The sequence below is a fragment of the Sciurus carolinensis genome, chromosome 1 (genome assembly GCF_902686445.1).
Source record: "Sciurus carolinensis chromosome 1, mSciCar1.2, whole genome shotgun sequence".
Taxonomy (NCBI): domain Eukaryota; kingdom Metazoa; phylum Chordata; class Mammalia; order Rodentia; family Sciuridae; genus Sciurus; species Sciurus carolinensis.
The window spans coordinates 100147532-100174158 of NC_062213.1; the positions used below are offsets into that span (position 1 = coordinate 100147532).

A 26627-nucleotide genomic window follows, 5' to 3' on the forward strand; every position below is an offset into this window, starting at 1 on the left:
AGGTAAATAGATTGCTTTCTTATTCTGAATGTCTTCCTCTTCTTTATCTTGTCCATTATAATTTCTCTTGTCATTTGTGTGTGTATATGTGTGTGTGTGGATACACATATATATGGACTATATATTTCCTTTTGTCCATTACAGTTTAAGAATGAAGAAAATTATTTGATTTGCACATAATTTGGAAAGATATCCTAGATATTGGTAGACATGGAAATTGAGGGATTATGTGGGATAGAGCTTTCTTTTCCTCCCCAGTGATTATTGCTTCTCAAGTAGCTTCCAGGTAGGTTAATTTCATCCATTTTAGTATGGGTTAGTTTGGCAAGACAGCTGGGGAACTGGATGGGAACAGCAGAGGAGTGGATGTTTTAGTTGATATTTTCAACATCTTTAAAATTTCAGAGCTAATGAGTTGAGAGAAGGAATAATCGTAGCATTAATAATCAAATTTTCCAGGCTGGAGATATAGCTTAGTTGGTAGAGTACTTGCCTTGCATGCACAAGGCTCTAGGTTTAATCCCCAGTACCACCAGGAAAAAAAAAAATTAAATTTTCCTCAAGAATTTCTGTTGCGGGCTGGGGATATAGCTCAGTTGGTAGAGTGCCTGCCTCGCAAGCACAAGGCCCTGGGTTCAATCCCCAGCACCACAAAAAAAAAAAAAAAAGAGCTTCTGTTGCTAGTTCTCTGAAGAGTTGAGAAACTGGAGACTCCAGAATGACATAATGTCCCTATTACTTATAGCTACTGGGCTCTTCTTACAATAGTCTATAAATTTATGAGAAAAAGTAATTATTTTAGGCCGAGGAGGTAGAAATGGCGCCCTTAGCTCATTCTAAATCTTATCAACCTTTGCTGCATAACCACTGGGCAAGTGCTTCTTGTTTTCTTTGAGTGGTACTATGGTGCAATACTTGGTCTCAAGTTAGAAGGAAGAGTTTTGGGGAAGAACTTTTTTCTAACTCTAGCATGTCTCACTTTGATTAAACAGCTATTAAGAAAAAAAAGTCCTTACTTATGTCTTTGTTTTGCACATTTATGTATATGTGTATGCATTCATATAATGTATATAATCACTGTTTTAGTCAGTTCTACTTCCCTTTGACCAAAAGACCTGACAAGAACAACTGAAGAGAAGGAAAAGTTTATTTTGGCTCGTGGTTTCAGAGGTTCAGGCTGACTCCATAGCTTTGGGCCTGAGATCAGGTAGACCATCATGGTGGAAGGGTGCAGCAGAGGAAAGCAGCTCAGGACATAGTATCCAGGAAGCAGAGAGAGAGAGCTCTTCTCATCGGGGACAAAATGAAAACCCCAAAGTCATGCTCCCACTTCCTCCAGCCACACCCCACATGCCCAGTTACCACCTAGTTAATCCATATCAGTGGATCAATCCACTGGTTCAGTTTTAACTCCCACAATCCAGTCATTTCACCTCTGAACATTCCTGCATTGTCTCACACGTGAGTTTTTGGGTGTGAGACCTCACATCTAAGCCATAACACTCACAGACACACATACACATTTCACCCTGGAGGAAGAAGGAATATGGTGTGCACTGAGAAAAAGTGAACAGGGGCATAGAAGAGTACTGGCGCCTCACAGTCCTTCATTTTTACATACCTCTAGGCCTTGTGTTTTTGTGAGTTCTCTTTTATGGGATACCGTTGACTTAGGTACCTCGTTACATGATCTGTGGTGAAGAGATTGACTAGAAATAAAAATCTAGTCATTTCCAAGGATTGAGAATAAATGACTCTGAGGAAAAGGCAGTTAACTCAAATACACTGATCTATTAAATTTTTTTTTTGTGGTGTTGGGATCAAACTCAGAGCCTTACACATGCTAAGCACATTCTCTACCACTGAGCTATACTTCCAGCCCTAAAATGTCTTGATTACCAAATTGTATCTCTAATGACCTTGTACATGCTTTGATTTCTCTGGTTTCCAGGTCCTGTTCACTAAAGGAATACAAATTTATCAATCTTAACCAAAATCACTCAGAGGAAAAGCATAATCTGTATTCTAAATCATAGTAAGCCAACCCTTGGGGCATTATAAATGAGGGGCACTTCAGAGTTGGTTGCTAGAGCATATATAGGCAGGTAGAGAGATTTTAGGAGGACTAGGAGCAGGATGTATATTCAAATAGATATTTGGATGTTAAGGAGATAATCCTCTTTGCCCTCTGTGGTAGAGATGGAATGATCAATATGCTCTTTACAAGAATAACCTAGTGGAGATTTAAGAATTGAGGGTGACTTATAGGAGACAGTACTCTCATTGAATTTCCTAAATGAGTATCATAAGTTCCAATGCAGGGAGTTGGGGAAAAGATTGGATGAGGTGAACTGATAAAAAATGTGGGGGGAAGTTTAGCTGGGAACCACTGGGCTCCTCCAATGGTTTAAAATAGAAAACAGAGAACACAGTGTGTAAAACTGGAGATACTTTTCAGAATCAACCTATAGCCCTTGATTGATCCAAAAAATGTTATGGGGAGAGATCTCCCATCCCTGTCACAGATGAGGAATTATGGACATTCAACTTTAAATTTTTTTTTTTAAGGCATGTAAACTTTGTATGTTTTGCTGGCAAATTATACTTAGATGGTATTCATAAAAGTGGAGTATGAATCATGGGGATGTAGGCTTGTGGTTGTTTACTTTTTCTAGTAAGAAGTACTCCCCCCACCCCAGTACTGGGGAATTAAACCAAGGGCCTTGCACATGCTAGAGTGATGTACCACTTAGCTACCTCCCCAGCCCTTTTTATTTTGAGACAAGGTTTTGGCAAGTTACCCAGGCTATCCTCGAACTTGCAATCCTTCTACCTTAACCTCCTGAGTAGCTGGGATCACAGGTGTGTGCCACCATTCCCTGGTAAGAAATACCATTTAAAAATTATATTTTTCGTTGTAGATGGTCATAGTATCTTATTTTATTTACTTATTTTTATGTGGTGCTGAGAATCAAACACATACCTCACATGTGCCAGGCAAGCATTCTACCACTAAGCTACAACCACAGGCCCAAGAAATACCATTTTTAAGGCCCCCAAATCATTAGATTTCTTCTCAACAAGATGACAACTATATTTAGTATTAAGTATTTAGTTTTAGTATTTTTGATGAATGAATATTATAACAAAAGCTGCTATGATACCAGTAATGTTTTTAAATCAATTTATCCTTACCAGTAGTATCAGAATCTGCATCCAGTTGAAATATAAATGTAATATCCAGATACAAATACATACATTTTTTAGTGCAGGGTACTGGGGATTTTAACCCAGGGGCACTCTACCACTGAGCTACATCCCCAGCCCATTTTTTAAATTTTATTTTGAGACAGGTCTTGCTAAGTTGCTGAGTCTGGTCTCAAACTTTTGATCCTCAAGACATCCTTAATGAGGATCTTACTGATGTGTTTTAGCCTTAGCTCTCTTGGTGCCCACAACCTTAGTTCTCACATTTGGTAGGTCTATCATAGTTAAGGTGTCTGTCTTCTTTTGATGACTTGCCATTAGCTCCAGCTAAACTGTTATCTTTTTATTCACATATTTCCAGTTATTAGAAATATCCTGCCCCTTCTCTGCTTAACTATGACAGATCCGTCCAAAGCAAGATTTGTGAGTTTAGGAAAAAATGCTGCAAGTACTGCTCTGGGCATTTATTTAAAAGAGGAAGAAATGGCTGAAGAAGTTGGCAAATACTTAGTTGAAGCTGAACAATTATAATCTACACCTGGTCTGCAAAGTCTTCCTCTTTCTCCAACAGTGCTGTAGAGACGCTACTGAATACCAACGTCTGTCTTCACTTCCTCATTCGCATACCTAGTCAGTCAGGGTCTGCCTCTCTTCCTCTGCTCTCTTACCTATCTTTGCTTGTTTCTTCTCTCTTTTATAGTGTTAAATAAAAATTTCTTCCTGAAAAAAAGTGTTCAATTTTTTTGACTTGCTTATTTGGCTGTATTGTGGGAGGAAGCAGGAAAAAAAGTTCTGTGGTAAAACACGCACACGTACTTATCCAATATTTGGGAACTGTTGTTAAATCTTTTTTTTGTTTGTTTTTGTTTAAATTGACTGGTACTAATGTGGGAAAAAGGCTTACTTTGGCAGTGAGGAGGGGTGGTCAGGGAATATATTGATTTACCCCACAGATAATACTTCAGATTCTTAGAATATTTATCTTCTGTTATCCTGTGGGTTGTATTTTCTCTGTGCATATTGTCAGTTTATCTTTCTGTAACTTTTTAAAAAGTTTCTTCTGGCACAAAGCTTATAAAAAGCTGTGAAAAGAAAGAAAATTTTGTATTATTATCTCACATTGTGGAACTATAACAATATACCTAATGTAATAAGAGCCTGTCCTGTCCTGGGATGTGTTTTATAGGCCTGTATGACTAGAGGGAATGGGAAGGAAAGTAGAAAAATAGTATATATGTAGTGTCTTTCTTATTTGTTTACTTAGTGTGGTGGGGAGTACATAATTGACACCGAGGGCATTTTACCACTGAGCTACATCTCCAGTCCTTTATATATATATATGTTTTTAAATTTTATATTTTTTTTATTTTGAGGCAGAGTCTCAACTAATTTGCTGAGGGTCTTGCTAGATTGCCAAGACTGACCTTACTTGTGATCCTCCTGCCTCAGCCTCCTGAATCTCTGAAATTACAGGCATGCACCTCTGTGCCCAGTGTATGTTGTGCCTTATTATTAAAACTGGGATTGTAATCCTGGGCACACCTAAACAAATCCTGGTGGAAGTGGAAAGGGAGCAAATCTTTGGTCTCTCCTGACTTGAAGGTGGGACAAAGAAGAAATAGATGCCACTCAAAAAGTTTAAGGTAGGTTTTCCACATGTAGTATAGAAGTTGTTGACACAGTGATGGGTCAAGGATATTTATTGAAATTAGCTTCATGAGCAGAAGGAGGCACAGACATCCAGGTAACTTCCTCATCCTTTTCCTTACATGTAAGCATGATAATTTGCTTGATATGGTCTTTCTGGACCCAAGAAAATATGTACTTTTTATTCTACTGAACATTACCTCTTCCATAATTCTACTGAGCCTTGAGTTGGAAGAGGAGAATAAAGAAAAGGAAGCTGATACATAATATATACTTTCTTGTTTAAACATTTAGTGGTGAATTTTCTTTTTCTTTTGTGTACCTGTAAAGCTACTTGAATTGAATAAAGGAGAAAAATAATTAAATATTAAGGTTCATTCTTCACCTGACTGGAATTTGGACAAAGCTCAGAGGTTTTTGTTCTAGGATAACTTGGGAGTTGAAGGTAGTTAAGTGAACATGAATACTAGACTATAAAGAGCAAGTTTATATGGCTATTTTCTTTTTAGAGTTAAATACCTGAAAAAATAAAATTTATTAATAACAATAACCTAATTGTCCATGGTATTTGGAATTAATAAATTATGTTGGAAGGGTCAGACTTCTGGATAGATGCTTTTAAGTGTGGAAACTGGCAGATTTAGCAAGTCCTTGCCAAGGGTAACAGGTAAGGTGTTTTTTGATGATTTGCGGTTAAGGGGCTGGAATAGGGAGTTTTTGCTATTCCTGATTCTGAATATGGAATCACAAAAAGGGGAGGATGATGATGGAAGTAGTGAGAGGTACTTTTCATATAGCACGTCATTACTATTTCCTGATGGGACATTTGCTCATATGAAGTTGTATGACTCGCCATATATAAAGCATCTGACTCATCATGCAAGTTCTGTAACAAATTTATTAAGAGCCTGCTATGTGTCAACTGTTGTCTTTTTTGTTGGGGTAAACAAGGCAAGTCTTTGTGTTTTCAGAACGAACATTCTGGTGACATTTAAACTGGTAGTTACTGATTTGAGGAAATCCTAAATAAAATGAAATTGAGAATCCCACGGACAGGTGAAAACTTGCCTCAGTTCCTTGTTATGCAAAAGCATAATAAAAAACTATTGGAAGTTCCAATCATTTTTATCTAATGGGGAAAACCTTCCATATTGATAAATGGTGCTTAGAGGACTTAGCTACAAAGTATTTAATATACTCAATCTGAACATCCACTTTGTTGAGAAGCTGCATTGTTCTCCAGACCCAAGTCTCTCTTGCTTTTTTAGTTTTCACATAATAGGTAAAGGTATGTTCTCTCAATTTGTAGCCAATAGTTACTGTTCATCCAGCAAGTAGTGGCAGCCGTATTTACTTGCCTCTTCCACAGGCCTTCATTCCTAACAAATCTGACTTCTATCCAGTGGGAAGTCTGATTCAATCCCCGCCCCCCCCCCCCCCCCCCCCCCGCCCCAGTACTGATAATTGAACCCAAGCATGGTCTACCACATTTTCCTGTGAATAGCCAGAGCCTAAGGAACATTTCATTCTCCCTCTGGGCTTCCTTCTACACTACCACTCCTGGGGAACAACAAAGGCAGCAAAGGTAGCTTTCCCGTTGCTTGGCATATTTAAAGTTCTTCTGGACATACCTTAATGGGCCAGCAGGCTTATGATGAGCAATACCCAGATCTTTTCTTGTGGGAAACCTAAACTGAGAGTGCCTTCATTCTGGCTGACTTCAGGGTGCTCTCTTTGTTGCAGTCCTGTCACTGTGTAGTTCCCCGTTTCTGGTTCAAAAGAGAATCATGGCATATATGATTACACACTGGTGTGATTCTACATCATGTACAACCAGAAGAATGAGAAGTTATACTCCATTTGTGTGTCAAAATACATTGTTATGTATAATTATAACAAAATTTTTTTAAAACTTATAAAAAAAACTTAAAAAGTACAGGATTTTTACTTTTGTATCATTTCCTCGTTTGTTAAATGCATGCAAAGATGAAATAATATTTTGTGTGAAAATTTAATAAAAAATTCCCCAAGTCAAAAAAAAAATCATGGATCAAGGGTTTCACAAAGATTAATATCTCCTTTTGAGTCAGGTGCAGTGGTTCATGCCTGTAATCCCAGCATCTTAGGAGGCTGAGCCAGGAGGATCTTGAGTTCAAAGCCAACCTCAGCAACAGTGAGGCTCTAAGCAACTCAGTGAGACTCTGTCTCTAAATGAAATACAAAAAAGGACTGGGGATGTGTCTCAGTGGTTAAGTACCCCTGAGTTCAATCCCTAGTAACCCCCACAAAAAAATCTCCTTTGCATCATCTCAGAACATGTCCTATGTGATCTCCAAAGATACCTCCCAGCATAATTCATTGTCCAAATAAGGATTCTTAACATGTGGATGATGATTATGATACACTTAAGCAGCAATAAATATAGAGAATCTAGTGTATATCAAACACCAGTGTTGGGTGGGGAGATAGCTCAGCTGGTAGAGTGCTTGCCTCGAAAGCACCAGGCCCTGAGTTTGATCCCCAGTACTGCAAAAACACCAGGGTTGCAAATAGTCCTTGTAGGAACTTCAGAGTTTTGCCAGAGAGGCAACTAAGACAGCTTAAAAATCCTGGACCTGAGTATCCCCAAATTTCATTTAAAAACCATCTTCTGGAGTGGATCAAGCAATTTAATGTGAGTTAACATCTTGGGCATTGGAATACATGTGGATTTTTATCATTTACTTCCTGGGTGAACTTAGACAAATGATCTGAGCACAGGACAGTAAGAGCACCTACTTCAAGAGCACATGGACAGTAAATAACAATGCCTGGCACATAGTAAACACTCATTTGAAAAGCATTGTTTAGTAATGTGACCTGTTACCTGTCTAGTCCTACTAGTTTCACTTTCCAAAAGAAACCTAATTTCTGCATTTGGGAATCACCTATATGTGCTGATCGTAATACTTAAATAAGCTGAAAGGATGAGAGAGGCATTCTTTGTTAAGAAAAACTATCATAATTAGAAACACTTAGGATGTACCTGGAGAACATGAATATTAGACTACAAGGAGCAAGGAGCAAGGACTATGTTGTACTTCATTCTCTTCTCTGAGGTCTGGCACTGTACCTGGGATAGACTATAAATATTTATTAGGTAAATGGAAGAGGGTAACCATTAATTTAAATGAAGCAGAGTATTCACAAAATAAAATTTTGTAGAGCCTCCAGTGTCAGGATAAAACCAAACAAGCCACCTTATACTTTCTAAACAGTAGTGGTGTGGCATATGAAAATTAGCGTCTTAGAAAGATGTCTAGTGGCAGTATGTAGAATGGATTGGAGGAAGATACCTGGAAAACATCTTTGGAAAGAAATGAAGTGTGTATTTAGTAACTGACTGACTTGGGAATAAGAAAAAAAGGAATCACAAGGTTTTGTTTACTGCTTCCCCCCCCCCTCGGGGTGTGTGTGTGTGTGTGTGTGTGTGTGTGTGTGTGTGTGTGTGCTGGGGATTGAATGGAACCAAGGTTTGGACTGAGAATCATGTACAGAAGTAGGTCTCAGGAGGATAGTTTTGATATTAAGTAGATGGTATGGCATCCAGGAGCTAGGAGTCCATTTGTCAATGGAAATGTTTAAAACTTAGAGGTTAGAGCCAGAGAAGTTGATTTATGGGTCATTTGCAAGGAGGTAACAGGTATAGATCATGAGGGTGGATGCAGACTTGGGAGAGAGAAAAGGTTTAAGGGGTGAGGGGTAAGTCTTAGGAAATATTTGGGAGGTACGATGAAGAAATCGAGGCAGAGAAGAGAAAAGAAACCATATAGGTAGGAAAACGCAGGAGGGAGAGGCACAGAAGCCAGTACAGAGGGGAGTTTGATGAGGGAGCAAACAGAAGTGCTGAATGCTACAGCGAGTCAGATAGGAAAACACCAGGAAGCAAGGAAATGACTATAGGAGTGAAGTAGAAAATTTTAATTAATTAGTAACCATAGGATATGATGGAAACATTTGTCAAACAGCTCCTTACTAGGTTTTTTTATTTGGTGGGGGGGAGGAGAGATGATTTATGTATTTTTCATGAAGTTAATAATTAAGACAGTGTTTGAAAGTTCTTAGATAATATTGGCAGTGTCCTTTTATCCTCTTAGGTTTATTCTCTAGAGATAATGACTGCCAACTCTTTTAAATGTTTTATTTCCTAGATAATATGCTCATTACCACTTGTTAATAATGCAGTTTAAAATTACCTATTGACTTTCTGTTACAGAAAATGATGATACAGTTCTCTGTCTCTAGTGCTGGGGATTGAGCCCAGGGCCTCATGCATTCTTGGCAAGCACTCTACATTGAGCTACACCCCCAGCCCCAGATGATACAGTTCTCTTATATTTCTACCCATTTCCTTTCTCTCCATCCTTCAAAAGATAACATCACAAATTTTAGTCAAATCAATAATGTTTGCCCAATTCAAATTCTATAAATGTTATTTTTGCAGAGTTATGTGTGGTTTCTTTTGGAAAATTTATTTTTTTCTAGATATACTGAGCACCCAATTTAATTTTTTTACCGACAGAATTTTCCAGACCCATGTCACAATTTTTTTTTTAGAACTTTTTTTTTAAATATATTTTTAATCTTTAGGTTCTTTTTATATACATTTTTTAGTTGTAGGTAGACACAATACCTTTATTTTTTGTTTTTATGTGGTGCTGAGGTTCTAACCCAGGGCCTCACATGTGCCAGGTGAGTGCACTATCACTGAGCCACAACCCCAGTCCCATGTAGTAAATCTTTTTATCAGATCTGTTATAGGCCTTCAGAAAGATAATCTATTAATTGCCTTTTTATTCCCTACAGATCTCCTTTTCAAAACTCTCTCTTGCTCTTTTCTAAACTGTTTCCCCTTTTTTGGTCTTTTTTCATTCTAGGATTACCCTCCCTCTTCCCCATTCCATGTTCTTGGATCCCACTGTATCCACTTTGCTGATTCACTTTTTTATTTTACTGAAGCACATTCTCTGGTATCTTCTTTTAAACGTTCACGTGAAAGGCAAGGTGTTTTGTCATTGCATATCTGAAAGTGTCTCTTTTCTTTCATTGATTAGTAGTTTGGATATATTCTAGGTAGAAGATAAATTTTTTTCACAGAATATTGAAGACTTGCTCTAATGTCTGAGAATATAGGAACAGAGAAGCACTCTGTTGGGCCCATTATAAAGCTGAGACTGGAGTGGCTACATATAGGCTGTGCCAAAGTAGTGTTGGAACAGAAGGAACATGTACAAAATGCAGGAGACATGCAGAGATAAGAGGCCTTGCTGTCTTGGAAAGGTTGAGACCCAGAGTAAGAGTCCTGTCAGCTTTTGGTGGTGGTTTGTGGGGGTGGAGGTGTCCCTGGGTATTGAACCCAGGACCTTGTCCTTATTAGGCAAGTGCTCTACCACAGAACTACACCACCAGCCCCCTGTCAGCTTTCTGATTTCTGATTCTAAGAAATGGATTAGGGCAACTGTACTTTTGCTTTATCTCTACCCACACTCTTTAATATGTGGGGGCTTGAGTGGGTGGTTTCTGTTTCTTGCAGTTGAATGCCCCTTAAGTCAGACATCCATTTTACTTCAAATGCACCTCCCTGCCTGTTTTTAGAAATGTAACCATATCTCAAGAAGAACTCTTAAATTAGAAGATAGGAAGCCTAAATTCCACACCTGTACCTGCTTTTACTAGCCCCAACCAGTGAAGGGCATTTATAATGACAACTCTTTTTACCCTCCTGTGACTCAGTCTCCCAATAAAAATAAGGTGGCCACTCCAGTAAGATGAATTAAAGACAATGAGATTACCGTTGCATGTGTGTTTTGAAAAAAGGCAGTATCTGCCAGTGGACATTGGCAAAGGATTGAGTGATAGAAAGGACTTTCCCCAAGATGGAGACTACCTATTCAGGATCTGAAACATCTATTAATCTCTGCTCACTGCTGGCCTGATGGCATCAGGGATATTAGGGACTCACCTGTGACTAGAACAGAGAAAAAATGGCCTTGAAAGTGCATATCCGGTTTCTGGCTCCTGGCACAGCACTGGTAGGTCCCACTGTCCACTGGTGTGACTTTGTTGATGGTGTACACCAGCCGAGATGATTTTTCACTGACATCATCTATCTCAGGATCACTTTTAAGTCTCAGCTGTTTCAGGCTGGTCTCAGGGGAGCAGTCCCAAGATCTGTCTTTGCACAAGAACACTATAAGCCCCTCAGCTTCTTCTTTCTTGTGCCACAGAACACAAATTAAGTTTAGTTGCTTTCCATACTCGGAAGCTGAGCTGGTTATGTGTATGCATCCTGGAATGTGAACAGGAGAATTACCCAAGGGAAGACAGGTAGTGTTCCTTGAATCCCACTATAGTTGCTTCTTATCATTGGAGGTCTATAGCACAACCTAGCAGCTACACTGGTAGACAGGAAACAAGTTCTAATTCTGTCTTATCTGTGTGACTGTAGGCAAGTTACCTAACTCGTTTGGCAGTAAGTAGTGTATTCACCTGGGAAATGAGAGTTTAGGGACAATATATAAGCTTTGTTTCCACACTGCACTCGGGCCAGGGTATGATGAATAAGACATGAGCTTCACAAAGAGCTTATAGTCTAATGTAAAAACAGATTAGCAAAAAATTACAATATAATCATACAATTACTATAATGGAGGAATCTTACAGATCCTTGGATCTTTCTGAAAGAATCAGGAAAACTTCACAGAAAAGTTAATGCAAGAGTTGAGACTTAAATTTTTCTATGAAATGATGAGATAGAGGCCTCAGACAGTAGAGAAATTGAAAAATGACCTTCATGTGGAATTAGAATGAGAATTGACTAGAAAAGCAGACAGATTATTGAGGGATCATTGATTCTCAAAAACCATAAATCTTGGCCCAGAGAGGGCCACGTGCCCCTCCGCCACGATTTAGGGGAGGAACTCAGTACGGTTTGAAAGTCTGGCGCGCGTCGCGGAGGGGACGATTCGGCTGCGACCGAAGATGTCGGTGTTAAAGCCGCTGGACAAGCTGCCCGCCCTGAACACGGCCACCGGCTTGCCACTTGGCAAAGTCCCTCCCTTTACCGTCCAATGTGAATCGGCCTCGAATCGACCTGATTGTGTTCGTGATTAACCTTCATAGCAAATACAGTCTGCAGCACGTGCAGGAGTCCCTGCGCCATGTGGACGCCAGCTTCTTCCTGGGGAGGGTGTGCTTCCTCAGCACAGGTGCTGGGCAGGAGCACCACTGCAGCATTCACCGGAACACGGTGCTGAAGCTGGCCCACACCTACCGAAGCCCCCTGCTCTTCTGTGACCTGGAGGTGGAAGACTTTCGAGCCACCATGGCGCAGCGTCTGGTGCGCATGCTGCTGGTCTGTGCTGGTCACGTGCCTGGTGTCTCGGCCCTGAGTCTGCTGTCTCTGCTGAGGAGCTCTGAGACCCCTCCGCCAGAGGAGCTGTGAGGGCCACTGGGCCTGGCTGCGCCTCCCCGCTGGAGGCTCCTTTAGCCAGTCGCAGACACAGGCAGGGTCAGGCTCCTGTGCCCCAGCAGGGCGCTGGGCAGGATGGGGAGGCGCCCAGTTGCTGGGACTCCAGCCCCCTCCTACGCCCACTCACTGATGGCTGCATCTCCACTTAAGACTTCCCTGGAACAAAGGGCCTCTGGCTAAAAAAGTTTGAAGCTCACTGGTCTCATCTCATCCACCACTTTGACTTTGCAAATGAGGAAACTGACTCAGAACAATGAAGACAGGGTGTGGGAGGGGAGCTTGGACTCCATATTTGGGGGTCCTACTACTCTTATGGAACTTGGTTGTTGCTTCTGGGAGCCTCAGTTTCCCCAGCTATAAATGGAGGTGTCTGTATTTAAAAAAAAAAAAAAAAAAAACACATAAATCTTTACTGGTACCAGTCTGCAGACTTTATGATTTTCTCCATAGGTAATCTACAGCCAGGATACAGAAATGGAGAAAATAGACATTTGGGTTAACCCAGGGTAATGCTTTGACCCAGTAGTGCCTCTGCCCTAATTTTCCAATCTATTGACCTACCACTCTTTCATTGTCCCTTACTCTCCTCACTACTTCACTTCATGCAGTTTATAGTTTGTGACCCAACACTAAACTCTTCTGTTCACCCTCTGAAAGGATTCCTTTCAGAACCCAAGTATTGATTAAATTCAGCTATGCTAAAAATTCATCAGACATGTGCTGATGTTGCCATTCCCCTTCCCCACTTGTGACTTGCTTTTCTTTGGTATGCATGGTAAACTAAATTTACTCTCATGAAAATATTGAGAAGGCAGAGATGGAGGCTTCCCCATAGATGTTAAATGTCATCCTCTAAAAAGGGTACTTTAGCACTTAGAGCCATATCTGAGGGAAACCAGGAAGGATATTTATTTCTAGTCTCCAAATTGAACTTCTACAGGGTCTTTATTAAAATGCTTTGCTATACATCTAATCCTCATTATAGTCATGGAAACAAGTATTATTGTTCCCATTTTATAAATAAACCAAGGCACAGAGTCATTAAATGGGTTGCTAAAATTGACAAGATTGTAATATGTGAGTCTCAAATATGGATCTTATAAACTTAAAGTGTGTAAATGCCTGAAGGAATCTTAGCCATGGCCCAGATTACTAGGTTCTCTTCAACACATAGCAGAGGCAGAATGTTTGATGGAGAGGGCAATAGTATTAGTATGAGTGAAAAAGAAAACTATCTTTTAACTTTCATTAGTTCGTTGGTGTCAAGTGTTAGGACGCTTTTCTTCCACACACACAACAACAAATACCAGGGGCTGAAGTTGTGGCTCAATGGTAGAGCATTTGCCTAGCATGTGTGAGGCACTAGATTTGGTTCTCAGCACCACATATAAATAAATGAATAAAATAAACATCCATCCACATCTAAAAAAATAAAATAAAATAGTCTTAAAAAAACACTAAAACTTGGTATCCATTCCCTCCACATGAGCCTAGGGTTCTCCCTGAAGACTTTCTGCTTGGGGTCCTCACCAGCAGGCTGGATGTCCACAATTGTCAGCAGGATGGCCAGGGCACAGCAGCCTCTACCAGATGCCATCGGTATTCTCCACATTGTCAGCAGCCCCAGGAACTTGAAGTTAATGTTTGCTTTGATGATGTCCTTGGCTTTGAGTTCCTGAAAGCACAGGGGAACCCACTAGACAAAGCCTTCCAGAGCTTGAAACCATCTCCCTATTTCAGGCACTAGTTTTGGTTGGCTAGAGTATGATGAAGGTGGAGGAGAGGTTGGAGATTAAGAGTCTAGCAGAGGAACTGGGGTTGTGGCTTGGTGGTAGAGCACTTACCTAGCATGTGTGAGGCACTGGGTTCAACTCTTAGCACCACATAACAAATATAGGCACTCTTTCCATCTACAACTGCAAAAAAAATAAAAAATAGAAATAAAAAAAAGAGTCTAGCTGGCCTGGAAGTGAAACAGCAAATCTAATAAGGTATATTGGAGAGAAGAGTCTGGGCAAGAGTGAGACATAGGGACACAGTAATGCCTATGTTTATAAATTATTTCATTCTAAGCTAAATTGAATTTCTGGATCAAATAATATGTACATTAATTTTTTTCTATCATAATCTTATTGCTCTCCAAAAAGAGTATTCACTAAGAATACTTGATAGTGTACATTTTCCTCATGCCCTTGCCTGAACTGAATTTATCTGTACTTTACATTTTTTGCCAATCTGATGGATGGCAAAAATTAGATTTCACTGTGGTTTTATTTGCATTTCTGTGACTAGTGAGGTTGAAGATCTTTTCATGTATTTATTGGTCATTAATATTTCCTTTTTTATGAATTACACATTCATATTCTTTGCATTTAAAAAATTCAACTTTTAGGAGTTTTTTCTATGTTAGAGATATTAATATAGCTCCTCCTTTTTTTTTTTTGGTATTGGGGATTGAACTAAGGAACACTTAACCAGTGAGCCACATCCCCATATATTTTTTGTATTTTATTTAGAGATGATCTCACTGAGTTGCTTAGGATCTGGTTAAAGTGGCTGAGGCTGACTTTGAACTTGTGATCCTCCTGCCTCAGCCTCCCAAGCTTCTGGGATTACAGGCATGTGCCACTGCACCTAGTCAAATTTTTTTTTTTTTTTCAGCACTGGGAACTGAACCCAGGGGCACTCTACCACTGAGGTAAATTTCTAGCCCTTTTTATTTTTTATTTTGAGAGAGGAGCTCATTAAGTTGCCAAGGCTTGCCTTGAACTTGTGGTCTTCCTACTTCAGCCTCCTGAGTAGCTGGAATTTGAATCATACACCACCATACCTTGCTAAACTTTTAAAAATTGACACAGGGGCTGGTGATGTAGCTCAGTGGCAAAATATTTTCTTAACAGACCAAAGGCCTTGGGTTCAATCCTCTGCACCGCAAACAAACAAAAACAAAAAAACATAGAAAATAATTTTAAAATTAACATATAATTATTGTATGTATTTATGAGTATGAGTATGAGTGTTAATGTATCAAATATATAATGATCAAATCAAGGTAATTAGCATTTCTAACTCAATAATTTCTTTGTATTAAGGATCTTTAAACTCCTCTCTCCTAGTTCTTTATTAAATATATGACGTATACATCATATATAAAATATACTATTAAATATCTATATCATATATAGAAATATGTATTTTATATATATACATATATATATATATTATTGTAAACTATAGTTACCCTACTGTGTTGTACAACCCTAGAAATTCTTCCTCCTATCTAACTATATTTTGGTACCCATTATCCAACCTCCTTCTATCTTCCCTACCCTTCATAGCTTTAGTGATTACTATTCTACTCTGTTTCTGTGAAATCAATGTTTCTGCCAATTTGTTGTCGCTTATTTACAATGCTTTTTTTCCTTAAAAATTTACATTTGTATGTAGTGTTAAATGAAATTTTAAGTTGCCTGGGTTTCCAATATTGCTTAAGAAATTTCCCTTGGCTTGAGATTATTATTTTCTTCTAATATTTTCATTGTTTTACTTTATAGTGTATGAAATGAGCACCATTGTTTACCTTTATTTATTTGTTTGTTTGTTTTTGTTTCTAAGGATTGAACCCAGGTGCTTGAACACTAAGCCACATCCCCAGCAGCCTGTTTTTTTATTTTAAGACAGTGTCTCACTAATTTGTTTTCAGCCTCGCTAAGTTGCTGAGGCTGGCTTTGAACTTGTGATCCTCCTGCCTCAGCTTTCCAAGCCTCTGGGATTACAGGCACATACACTGTGTCTGGCTACTTTTTATATTTACATCTTTTAATAGCCACTAAGAAAAATTACACCCATATCAAAAAACCCAAACTGAAAAACAAAACAAAAATCCTGAATTTCAATAGGAAAATGATCAATAAGTTGTGATCCATACAATATTATGCAATCATATGCCACATGACTGTTTCAGTTAATAACTGGCTGCATACACAATGGTGGTTCTTTAAGTTTATAGGGGAACTGGGTCAGGAACATAGCCAAAGAAGGGAAAAGTGGAGTACTGGGGATTGAACCAAGGGGTGCTTAACCACTGACCCACATCCCCAGTCCTTTCTCTTTAGAGACAGGGTCTCCCTAAGTTGCTTAGGGCTTTGCTAAGTTGCTAAGACTGGCCTCAAACTTGAAATCCTCCTGCCTCAACCTCCCAAGTAGATGGGATTGCAGGCATGCACTACCACATCCAGCTGAGAAAAGTAAACTGAAGGAGAAGGAAAAACCTCCAAGAAAACTCACAGTGAAGGACTTAGCAGAGATTTTTGTAGATCTCAGGAAGCTCCTTAAAAAGTTTGAAAGCATGGACCCCAACACCAAAAGTTTTTCATTAAGAGGGAAGCACATTTATGGTGCATTATCTGCTTACGAGCAAATTTATGGTGAAAAGAGAAGCAAAGCAAGCAAACCCCATGCACATATATCTGAAGTGATGTCTCCTGGAGAAGAACCTCAGACAGGTCCTTCAGGAGGGATTCCAGAAAAAGGCATTGCTACCATAGGAGATGACATATGTGTTATTGTCTCTGAAGACCTTCCAGTGGAATGAGATGTAGAGGTGAAAGACAGTAATATTGGTGAGCCTGAACTTGTGTAGGCCTAGGCTAATGTATGTGTTTGTTTTTAACAGGAAAGTTTTTAAACATTTGAAAATAGGAAAAGTGCTTATAGAATAAGAATATAAATCTATTTTTGTACAGTTGTACAGTGTGTGCTCTAAGCTGAATTTTAATGAGTCAAAATTTTTACAGTTTCTAATAAAGTAAAAATGTTACTGTAAGCTAAGATTAATTTATTTTTTTTCTTTTTTTTAATTGTAAACAAATGGGATACATGTTGTTTCTGTTTGTACATGGTGTAAAGGCATACCATTTGTGTAATCATAAATTTACATAGGGTAATGTTGTTTGATTCATTCTGTTATTTTTTCCTTTCCTCCCCACCCCTCCCACCCCTAAGATTAATTTATTATTGAGGAAAAATTGTTATCAATGTGAGTGGCCTAAGTTTACAGTGTTTATAAAGTTTACTGTAGTGTGCAGTAATGTCCTAAGCCTTCATATTCACTCACTCACTCACTCACCCAGAGCAACTTCCAGTTCTGCAAGTCCCATTCATAGGTGTACGGTGTTTTGTATTTTATACCATCATTATATCTTTAACTCTTCATTTTTGTTCATGTATGAAAGGCTATTGATTACTGCATATTAATTTCATATCCAGGGACCTTCCCTTACTCAATTCTGTCAATGTTTGTAATACTCTTTCAGTTGATCCTCTTTGCTTTTCCAGTTGTACATCATATAATAATTATTATTATTAATTAATTTTTTTTTTTTTTTTTGCGGTGCTGGGGATTGAACTCAGGGCCTTGTGCTTGTGAGGCAAGCACTCTACCAGCTGAGGTATCTCCCCAGCCCACATCATATTATTTGTGAACAATGATCATCCCTTCTATTTTTTATCTTTCATTGCTTTCTTCTTACTGTGTTGGTTAATATCTCCAGAAAATGTTAAATGATAGTGGTGATATTAAACCACAGTCTTTTTTCCAAGTTTACTGTTATATTCTTCAGTGCTTTCTTTATCAACCATTATGCTAACTTGGGGATGAGAACTATTTGGTTATGTTAAGGAATATATATTTATTTCTACAGTTTAAAAATATGAAGAATGGATACTGAATGTTTTTTTAATTGCCTTTAAACATCAATTAAAATGACCATAGGATTTTTCTTTATAGATAAGTTAGTATGATAATCAATTTTGATAGGTTTCCTAAAATTGATTCTTCCATGCAATTCTATACAAAAACAAACAAACAAAAAACAAAATTATTTAGCTGGGCATGGTGGTACACACCTGTAATCCCAGCGGCTCAGGAGGCTGAGGCAGGAGGATCTCAAGTTCAAAGCCAGGCTCAGCAAAAAGCAATTCAGTGAGACTCTGTATCTAAAAACAAAACAAAACAAAAATACAAAAGATAGGGCTAAAGATGTGACTCAGTGGCTGAGTGCCTCTGAGTTCAATTCCTAGTACAAACCAAAACAACAGGACAACAACAACAAAAAAATTAGCTTGTGGTATATTATTCTTTAACTACACTTCTGGATTCTGTTTTTTAATATTTCATTTAAACTTTTACTTCAATATTCTCAAATAAGACTGATTTTTAGATCTGTTTCTCAATTGCTCACTGACTGGCCCCTATCATCCATCATTTGCCTGCCCATCACCTGCCTTTTACTCACCCATTACCCACTGCCCGAGGTCTACCTGCCAATTGTCTGCCAGTAGCCAGCAGACCACTGCAGACTGCAAGTGAATCACCAGCTGCCTGCTGTTGCTTGGAAGTCCACTATCACAGTACCTGCAGGTTCTGTTACACATGGCTGCCGCCATTTTGAGACAATGGCCAGGACCTGTAGGACTCCCAGACTGACTGAGCCCTACTTCCAGGACCCTTTAAGCAGACCGACCATACCCCGCCTCCAGAACCCCCAGCCCAACATGCCCACACCCCAAGTTGCAGCTCTCCATTTACCAACACATTTGGAAGTCAGAACAACCATTTTGGATTATCCTGGAAACAGTAGCTCCCATCTTTAGGTGGGGCAAATCCCATCCTGAGTTGCCTGCTGGAGACTGGAAGCTCATTGTCAAGTACCTCTCATGCATCAGGCTACTGAAAACTGGGAGGTTTGAATATTATATGACTGTTATAGTGTAAATTTTTTTTTCTCCTTTTTGAAAATTTTTAAGTTTTTATTTCTTTACTTTTCTTGCTCTATTTTCCTTTTGTTTACCTGTTTCCTCAGTCTCTCTCTCCATTTTCTCATGCTAACAACCAACTTCTTTTGATTATACTTTCACTCTTTCTACGATCTAGAACTTCTATATACTCTTTTTTTATCCCATTAACAATTACATCCTACACCCCTCCCCATCCTCTTTGTCCTCCATTAGAAATTGCAGACCTTATTGCAAATCTATTTGTTATACTCTAGATAATAATTGAACTCATTTTCTCTGTTTATTATGATAATATTGTTAATGTCTTCATAGGGACTATTTGGTTTAGGGCTGCATATTGTCTGTACTGGGTGCTGCTAATATTGATCTCCCCCTTAAAGGAGAGGGTTTGAAAACCTGTAGGGTCACTATAAGCCTATAGTGGGGAAACTGCAACACCCCAGATCTGCACTGCTAGAGGGGAAGATACGTGAACAACATGAAAAAACAAGGGAAGGGGGCTGGGGAGATAGCTCAGTCGGTAGAGTGCTTGCCTTGCAAGCACAAGGCCCTGGGTTCGATCCCCAGCACCACAAAAAAAAAAAAAAAAAAAAAAAAAAACAAGGGAAGGAAATGATCCAAACAAACCTAGATTCTATATTAATAGAATCCAGTGACAGCATGGTAGAAGAAATGTCAGAAAAGGAGTTCAGAATATACATAATTAAATTGATATGTGAAGCAAAGGGTGAGATAAGAGCAATTGCAGGCAATGAATGATCACTAATCATTTGAAAGAGCAACTGCAGGAACAAAAGATTATTTCGACAAGGAGATAGAGATTCTAAAAAAAAAAAAAAAAAAAAAAAAAAAAACAAACAGAAATCCTTGAAATGAAGGAAACAATAAACCAAATAAAAAAACTCAATGGAAAACATCACCAAAAGACTAGACCACTTGGAAGACAGAACCTCAGACAATGAAGACAAATATTTATTCTTGAAAATAAAGTTGACCAAACAGAGAAGATGGTACGAAATCATGAACGAAGCCTCTAAGAACTGTGGGACATCATGAAAAGACCAAATTTAAGAATTATTGGGATTGAGGAAGGCACAGAGATACAAACCAAAGGAATGAACAACCTGTTCAATGAAATAATATCAGAAAATTTCCCAAACCTGAAGAATGAAAACAGAAAATCAAATACAAGAGGCTTATAGAACACCAACTGCACAGAATCACAACAGATCCACACCAAGGCACCTTATCATGAAAATGCCTAACATACAAAATAAAGATAGGATTTTGAAGGCTATGAGAGAAAAGCATCAGATTACATATAGGGGGAGACCAATATGGATATCAGTAGATTTCTAAGCCCAGGCTCTAAAAGGTAGAAGGGCCTGGAACAACATATTTCAAGCTCTGAAAGAACATGGTTGCCAACCAAGAATCCTATACTCAGCAAAACTAACCTTCAGATTTGAAGACAAAATAAAATCCTTCCATGATAAACAAAAATTAAAAGAATTTACAAATAGCCTGTGATACAGAATATTCTCAGCAAAATATTCCATGAGGAGGAAATGAAAAATAACAATGTAAGACAGCAAAGGGATGAACTACCTTAAAGGAAAAACCAATCAAAGGAGAAACCAAGTCAAGTTAAAAACCAAAAATAAGTCCAAGTGACTGGGAATACAAATCATATCTCAATAATAATCCTGAATATTAATGGCCTAAACTCAATCAAAAGACATAGACTGGCAGATTGGATTAAAAAGAAAGACCTAACAATATGCCACCTTCAAAAGACTCATCTCATAGAAAATGACATCCACAGACTAAAGGTGAAAGAATGGGAAAAAACCTACCACATGCACGGACTTAGTAAAAAAGCAGGGGTTTCCATCCTTATGTTGGATAAAGTAGACTTCAAAGTTAGTCACAAGGGATAAAGAAGGACATTTCATACTGCTTAAGGGAACCATAAATCAGGATTGTAAATATTTATGCCCCAAACAATGGTGCATTCCTGTACATCAAACAAATCCTTCTCAATTCCAGGAATCAAACAGACCACAACATGATAATTCTGAGTGACTAACATAACACTGTCACCACTGGATAGATCTTCCAAACAAAAACTAAACAAAGAAACCATAGAACTCAATAACACAATCAATAACTTAGATTTAACAGACATATATAGAATATTCCATCCATCAAGGAGCAAATACACTTTCTTCTCAGCAGCACATGAATCCTTCTCTAAAATAGACCATATGTTATGCCACAAAGAAGCCCTTAGTAAATGCAAAAAAATAGAGATACTACCTTGTGTTCTATCAGATAATGGAATGAAATTAGAAATCAATGACAAAATAAAAAACAAATTACTCCAACACCTGGAGACTAAATAATATGCTATTGAATGAAGCATGGATAACAGAAAACATCAGGGAGGAGATAAAAAAATTTTTAAAGGTAAATGAGAATGATGATACAACATATCAAAATCTTTGGGACACTATAAAAGCAGTACTAAGAGGAAAATTCATTGCATGGAGTGCATTCAAGAAATAAAACGTCAACAACTAAATGACCTAATATTACATCTCAAAGCCCTAGAAAAAGAAGAACAGAACAACAACAAAAGTAGTAGAAGACAGGAAATAATTAAAATCAGAGCTGAAATCAATGAAATTGAAACAAAAGAAACAATTCAAAAAATTGACAAAACAGAAAGTTGGTTCTTTGAAAAAGTAAACAAAATTGATAAACCCTTAGCCACACTAACAAAGAGAAGGAGAGAGAAAACTCAAATTACTAAAATTCGTGATGAAAAAGGAAATATCATGACAGACACCACTGAAATACTTAATTAGAAGCTACTTTGAAATAGAAAATATCGAAGACATTGACAAATTTCTAGAGACATATGATCCTCCCAAATTGAACCAGGAGGACATACACAATTTAAACAGATAAATTTCAAGCAATGAATTAGAAGAAGCCATGAAAAGTCTACCAACCAAGAAAAGCCCAGGCCCAAATGAATTCTCAGCTGAATTCTACAAGACCTTCAAAGAAGAACTCATTCCAATATACCTCAAAGTAATCCAGGAAAGAAGAAAATGAGGGAACCCTTCCAAACTCATTCTATGAAGCTAGTATCACCTTCATACCCAAACCAGACAAAGACACATCAAGGAAAGAAAATTTTAGACCATATCTCTGATGAATATAGATGCAAAAATCCTTAACAAAATTCTGGCAAATCACATACAAAAACATATTAAGAAGATAGTGCACCATGATCAAGTGGGGTTCATCCCGGGGATGCAAGGTTGATTCAACATCTGGAAATCAATAAATGTAACTCATCATATCAATAGAGTTAAGGTTAAGAATCATATGATTATTTCAGTTGATGCAGAGAAAGCATTTGACAAACTACAACACCCCTTCATGCTCAAAACACTAGAAAAATAGGGATAGTAGGAACATACCTGAACATTGTAAAGGCTATTTATGCTAAGCCCATGGTCAACATCATTCTTTTTTTTGGGGGGGGGGTACTGGGGATCGAACCCAGGGCCTTGTGCTTACAAGGCAAGCACTCTACTGACTGAGCTATCTCCCCAGCCCCCCAACATCATTCTTAATGGAGAAAAACTGAAAGCATTCCCTTTTAAAACTAGAACAAGACAGGGATGCCCTCTTTCACCATTTCTATTCAACATCGTCCTTGAAATACTAGCCAGAGCAATTAGGTAGACTATCGTGCTCCCTCTGCCCGCAGAGAGAGACACGACAAACGTCTGAAGCTTTGGAAGTTTATTATGTACAGTCCCTCTCCTACACTTCCCTTACTCCTAGCTTCCGCGTACTCCCAGCTTCCCGCTCAGCTTCAGCCTTCGCCTCCGCCGCTTCTTCCGCTTCTGCCCCCCTACTCTCCCACCCACCAGGCTTATATACACTTCAACCAATCAGGGGAGAGTACACGAGGTAAACGCAGACAGCTGCAAGCATAGGATAGATACACGAGGGGGGCATGCTCTAGTCACATCGTTAACTAGCCAATCATTGGAATTCGCTGGTTGTTTACTGTATAGTTGGCCGCTTTTGGCTCAGCGTCAGGCGCCATCTTGACCATGCCCAAGGCTGGGGGTCCTGGAAACCCCGACAGTAGACTAAAGAAATTAAAGGACTATGAATAGGAAAAGAGGAACTCAAGCTGTCACTATTTGCTGATGACATGATTCTATATTTAGAGGATCCAAAAAACTCTACCAGAAAACTTCTAGACCTCTAGAATTCTAAATGAATTCAGTAAAATAGCAGGATATAAAATCAACATGTATAAATCTAAAGCATTTTTATTCACAAGTGATGAAACATCTGAAAGGGAAATGAGGAAAACAACTCCGTTCACAATACACAATAGCCTAAAAAAAAAAAAAAAAACAAAAACAAAAAATACTTGGGAATCAATCTACCAAAGAGGTGAAAACTACAATGAAAACTACAGAAAATTAAAGAAAGAAATTGAAGAAGACCTTAGAAGTGGGAAAGATCTCCCATGTTCTTGGATAGGCAGAGTCAATATTATCAAAATGGTGATACTTCCAAAGGTGCTATACAGATTTAATGCAATTCCAGTTAAAATTCCTATGACATTTCTCATAGAAACAGAAAAGACAATCATGAAATTCATCTGGAAGAACAAAAGACCCAGAATAGCCAAAGCTATCCTGGGCAGGAAGAGTGATGCAGGAGGTATCACAATACCAGACCTGAAACTCTACTATAGAGCAATGGTAACAAAAATGGCATGGTACTGGCACCAAAAAAGACAGGTAGACCAATGGTATAGGATAGAAGACACGGAAATATACCCATATAAGTACAATTATCTCATACTAGACAAAGGTGCCAAAAACTTACAATGGAGAAAAGATAGCCTCTTCAACAAATGGTGCTGGGAAAACTGGAAATCCATATGCAGTAAAATGAAACTAAACCCCTATCTCTCACCCTATACAAAACTCAACTCAAAATGGATCAAGGATCTAGGAATTAGGCCCAAGACCCTTCACCAAATAGAAGAAAAAGTAGGCCTGAATCTCCATCACGTTGACTTAGGACCAGACTTCCTTAACAAGACCCCTATAGCGCAAGAAATAAAACCAAGAATGGGATAGATTCAAACTAAAAAGTTTTTTCTCAGCACAGGAAACAATCAATACTGTGAAAAGAAAGCCTACAGAGTGGGAGAAAATCTTTTCCACACACTCTTCAGTCAGAGCACTAACCTCCAAGGTTTATAAAGAACTTAAAAAACTTTATACCCAAAATACAAAGAACCCAATCAATAAATGGGCTAAGGAAATGGGCAGACACTTCATAGAAGAAGATACACAGGTGATCAACAAATATATAGAAAAAGTGCTCATCATCCCTATTAATTAGAGAAATGCAAATTAAAACCACCCTAAGATTTCATCTAACTCTAATTAGAATGGCTATTATCAAGAACACAAGCAAAAAGTGTTGGTGTGGATGTGGGGAAAAAGGCACACTCATACATTGCTGGTGGAGTTGCAAATTGGTGCAGCCAATTTTTACTATGGAAAGCAGTATGGAGATTCCTCAGAAAACTTGGAATGAACCCACCATTTGACCCAGCTATCCCACTCCTTAGTTTATACCCAAAGGACTTAAAATCAGCCATATCAGTGTTCATAGCAGCTCAATTCACAATAGCTAGATTGTGGAACCAACCTAGATGCCCTTCAATTGATGAATGGATAAAGAAACTGTGGTATATATACACCATGGAATATTACTCAGCCATGAAGAATAAAATTATGTCATTTTACTGGTAAATGGATGAAGTTGGAAAATATCATGCTAAGTGAAATAGGCCAAGCCCAAAAAACCAAAGACAGAATGTTTTTTCTGATAAGTGGATGACAATATATAATGAGGGCAGGTGGCAGGGGTGGGGGAAGAAAAAAATGAAGGAACATTGGATGGTATAGTGGAAAATGGGGTGGGGGGGATGGAAAGAGTAGAATGAAACAGACAGTAGTAACCTATGTATATGTATGATTACGTGAATGGTGTGAATCTACATTGTGTACAACCATAGAAATGAAGTTTTACCCCATTTGTGTACAATGAATCAAAATGTAGTCTGTAAAAATAAAAAAATTTAATTAAATAAAGTCTAATTTTTAAAAATTTTTGGTGTTTCTTTTATGGAATTTTAGAAAAAGTGTTATTCTTCACAAAATGATTTTAGAAACTTGTTTTCTTTTTTAAGCTTAAAAACAATTTCAATAAACTTAAAATAATCTGTTCTTCATAGATTTAGTAGAATTCTGTAGTGATATTCTCTGACCCTAATATTTCTGTGGAGAAGTTGGACCTTGATAACTTTTCTATATTCCTGTTTGGTAATTAGTGTGTTAAATATTTTGTCTTTACCGGGACCAATTTTGGTTAATTGTGTGTGTGTGTGTGCGTGTGTGTAAGAAAATTATTTAATTCATAATTTGTATTCATAAAATTGAGAAAAGAAATCACTTTTAATTCTATAAACTTTCTCTGCATCTGCAGCTTTTTAAAAACTTATTTGTATATTTGTGCTTTCTTCTCTTTCTTGATTACATTAATTATCTTTTTTTGCTTTTCTATCCTGAATAGGTCAGTTTCCTTATTCTACCATTTTCCATTTTAATACTTATTGATATCCACATTTAACTTTATTAATTCCTACCTTTTGCTTTCTTTTGATTTTTTTCATTTTATACATTTTTGAGTTAGATATTTTATTTTCACTTTTTAGTATAAAAAGCACTTAGTTTTTCTTTTGTTATCACTTAAGCTGATTCTTATAGGTTCTGATATATAATATTTTTCATTTATCATTATTTCCTAGCTACTCCAGTTTTCTTTTATATGTCCTTTTTGAACTAAGGGAGTGTTTTATAGATGCTTGCTTCTGATTTTGTTGTTAGTTTCATTGCATCATGGTCAGAGACTTTTATTGAATATATTTATAGACCACAGAGAAAGGAGAGAATTCATAATACATTGTTTATATTGTTTACTTTGGGGATGTGTTATGAGGGGAGTGGGAGAGTTTATTAATTTTTCTTTATACCATTTAAAATTGTTTGACTTGCTATGAGAAGCCTATAGTACTTACAGAATTTAAAAATTTGAACACAGACTTTATATGTGCATATATGTATCTAATTATAACTATATAGGTATATCTTTTTACCTGTCTATCCACACATGTGCACGTACACACACACACACACACACACACACACACACACACACACACATACATCTGGAAGGCAATATTTCAAAATGTAGAGTGTTTTCCTTGGTAATGGGATGGCAGTTTAGGGAACAATAAGAAGAATTTTATTATGTGTTTTGTAGGTTCTATGTATGTGTTTTT

General features: G+C 37.9%; 1 protein-coding gene and 1 pseudogene across 1 annotated transcript in view; one reads left to right on the plus strand and one right to left on the minus strand.

Annotated features, from left to right (window-relative positions):
- Positions 1–3208: 3208 nt before the first annotated feature.
- Cd160 (CD160 molecule) overlaps positions 3209–26627 on the minus strand; it is a 33963-nt gene continuing 10544 nt past the window's right edge. The window contains exons 2-6 of the mRNA XM_047529690.1: positions 14209–14280; positions 13895–14039; positions 10856–11182; positions 6486–6623; positions 3209–4289 (exon numbers count right to left, since the gene is read on the minus strand). Of these exons, the coding sequence (XP_047385646.1) occupies positions 6487–6623; positions 10856–11182; positions 13895–13976 (546 nt within the window). The 5' untranslated portion in view covers positions 13977–14039; positions 14209–14280 and the 3' untranslated portion in view covers positions 3209–4289; position 6486. The remainder of the gene's footprint in view (positions 4290–6485; positions 6624–10855; positions 11183–13894; positions 14040–14208; positions 14281–26627) is intronic.
- Positions 11774–12514, plus strand: LOC124967947 (centromere protein M-like; annotated as a pseudogene).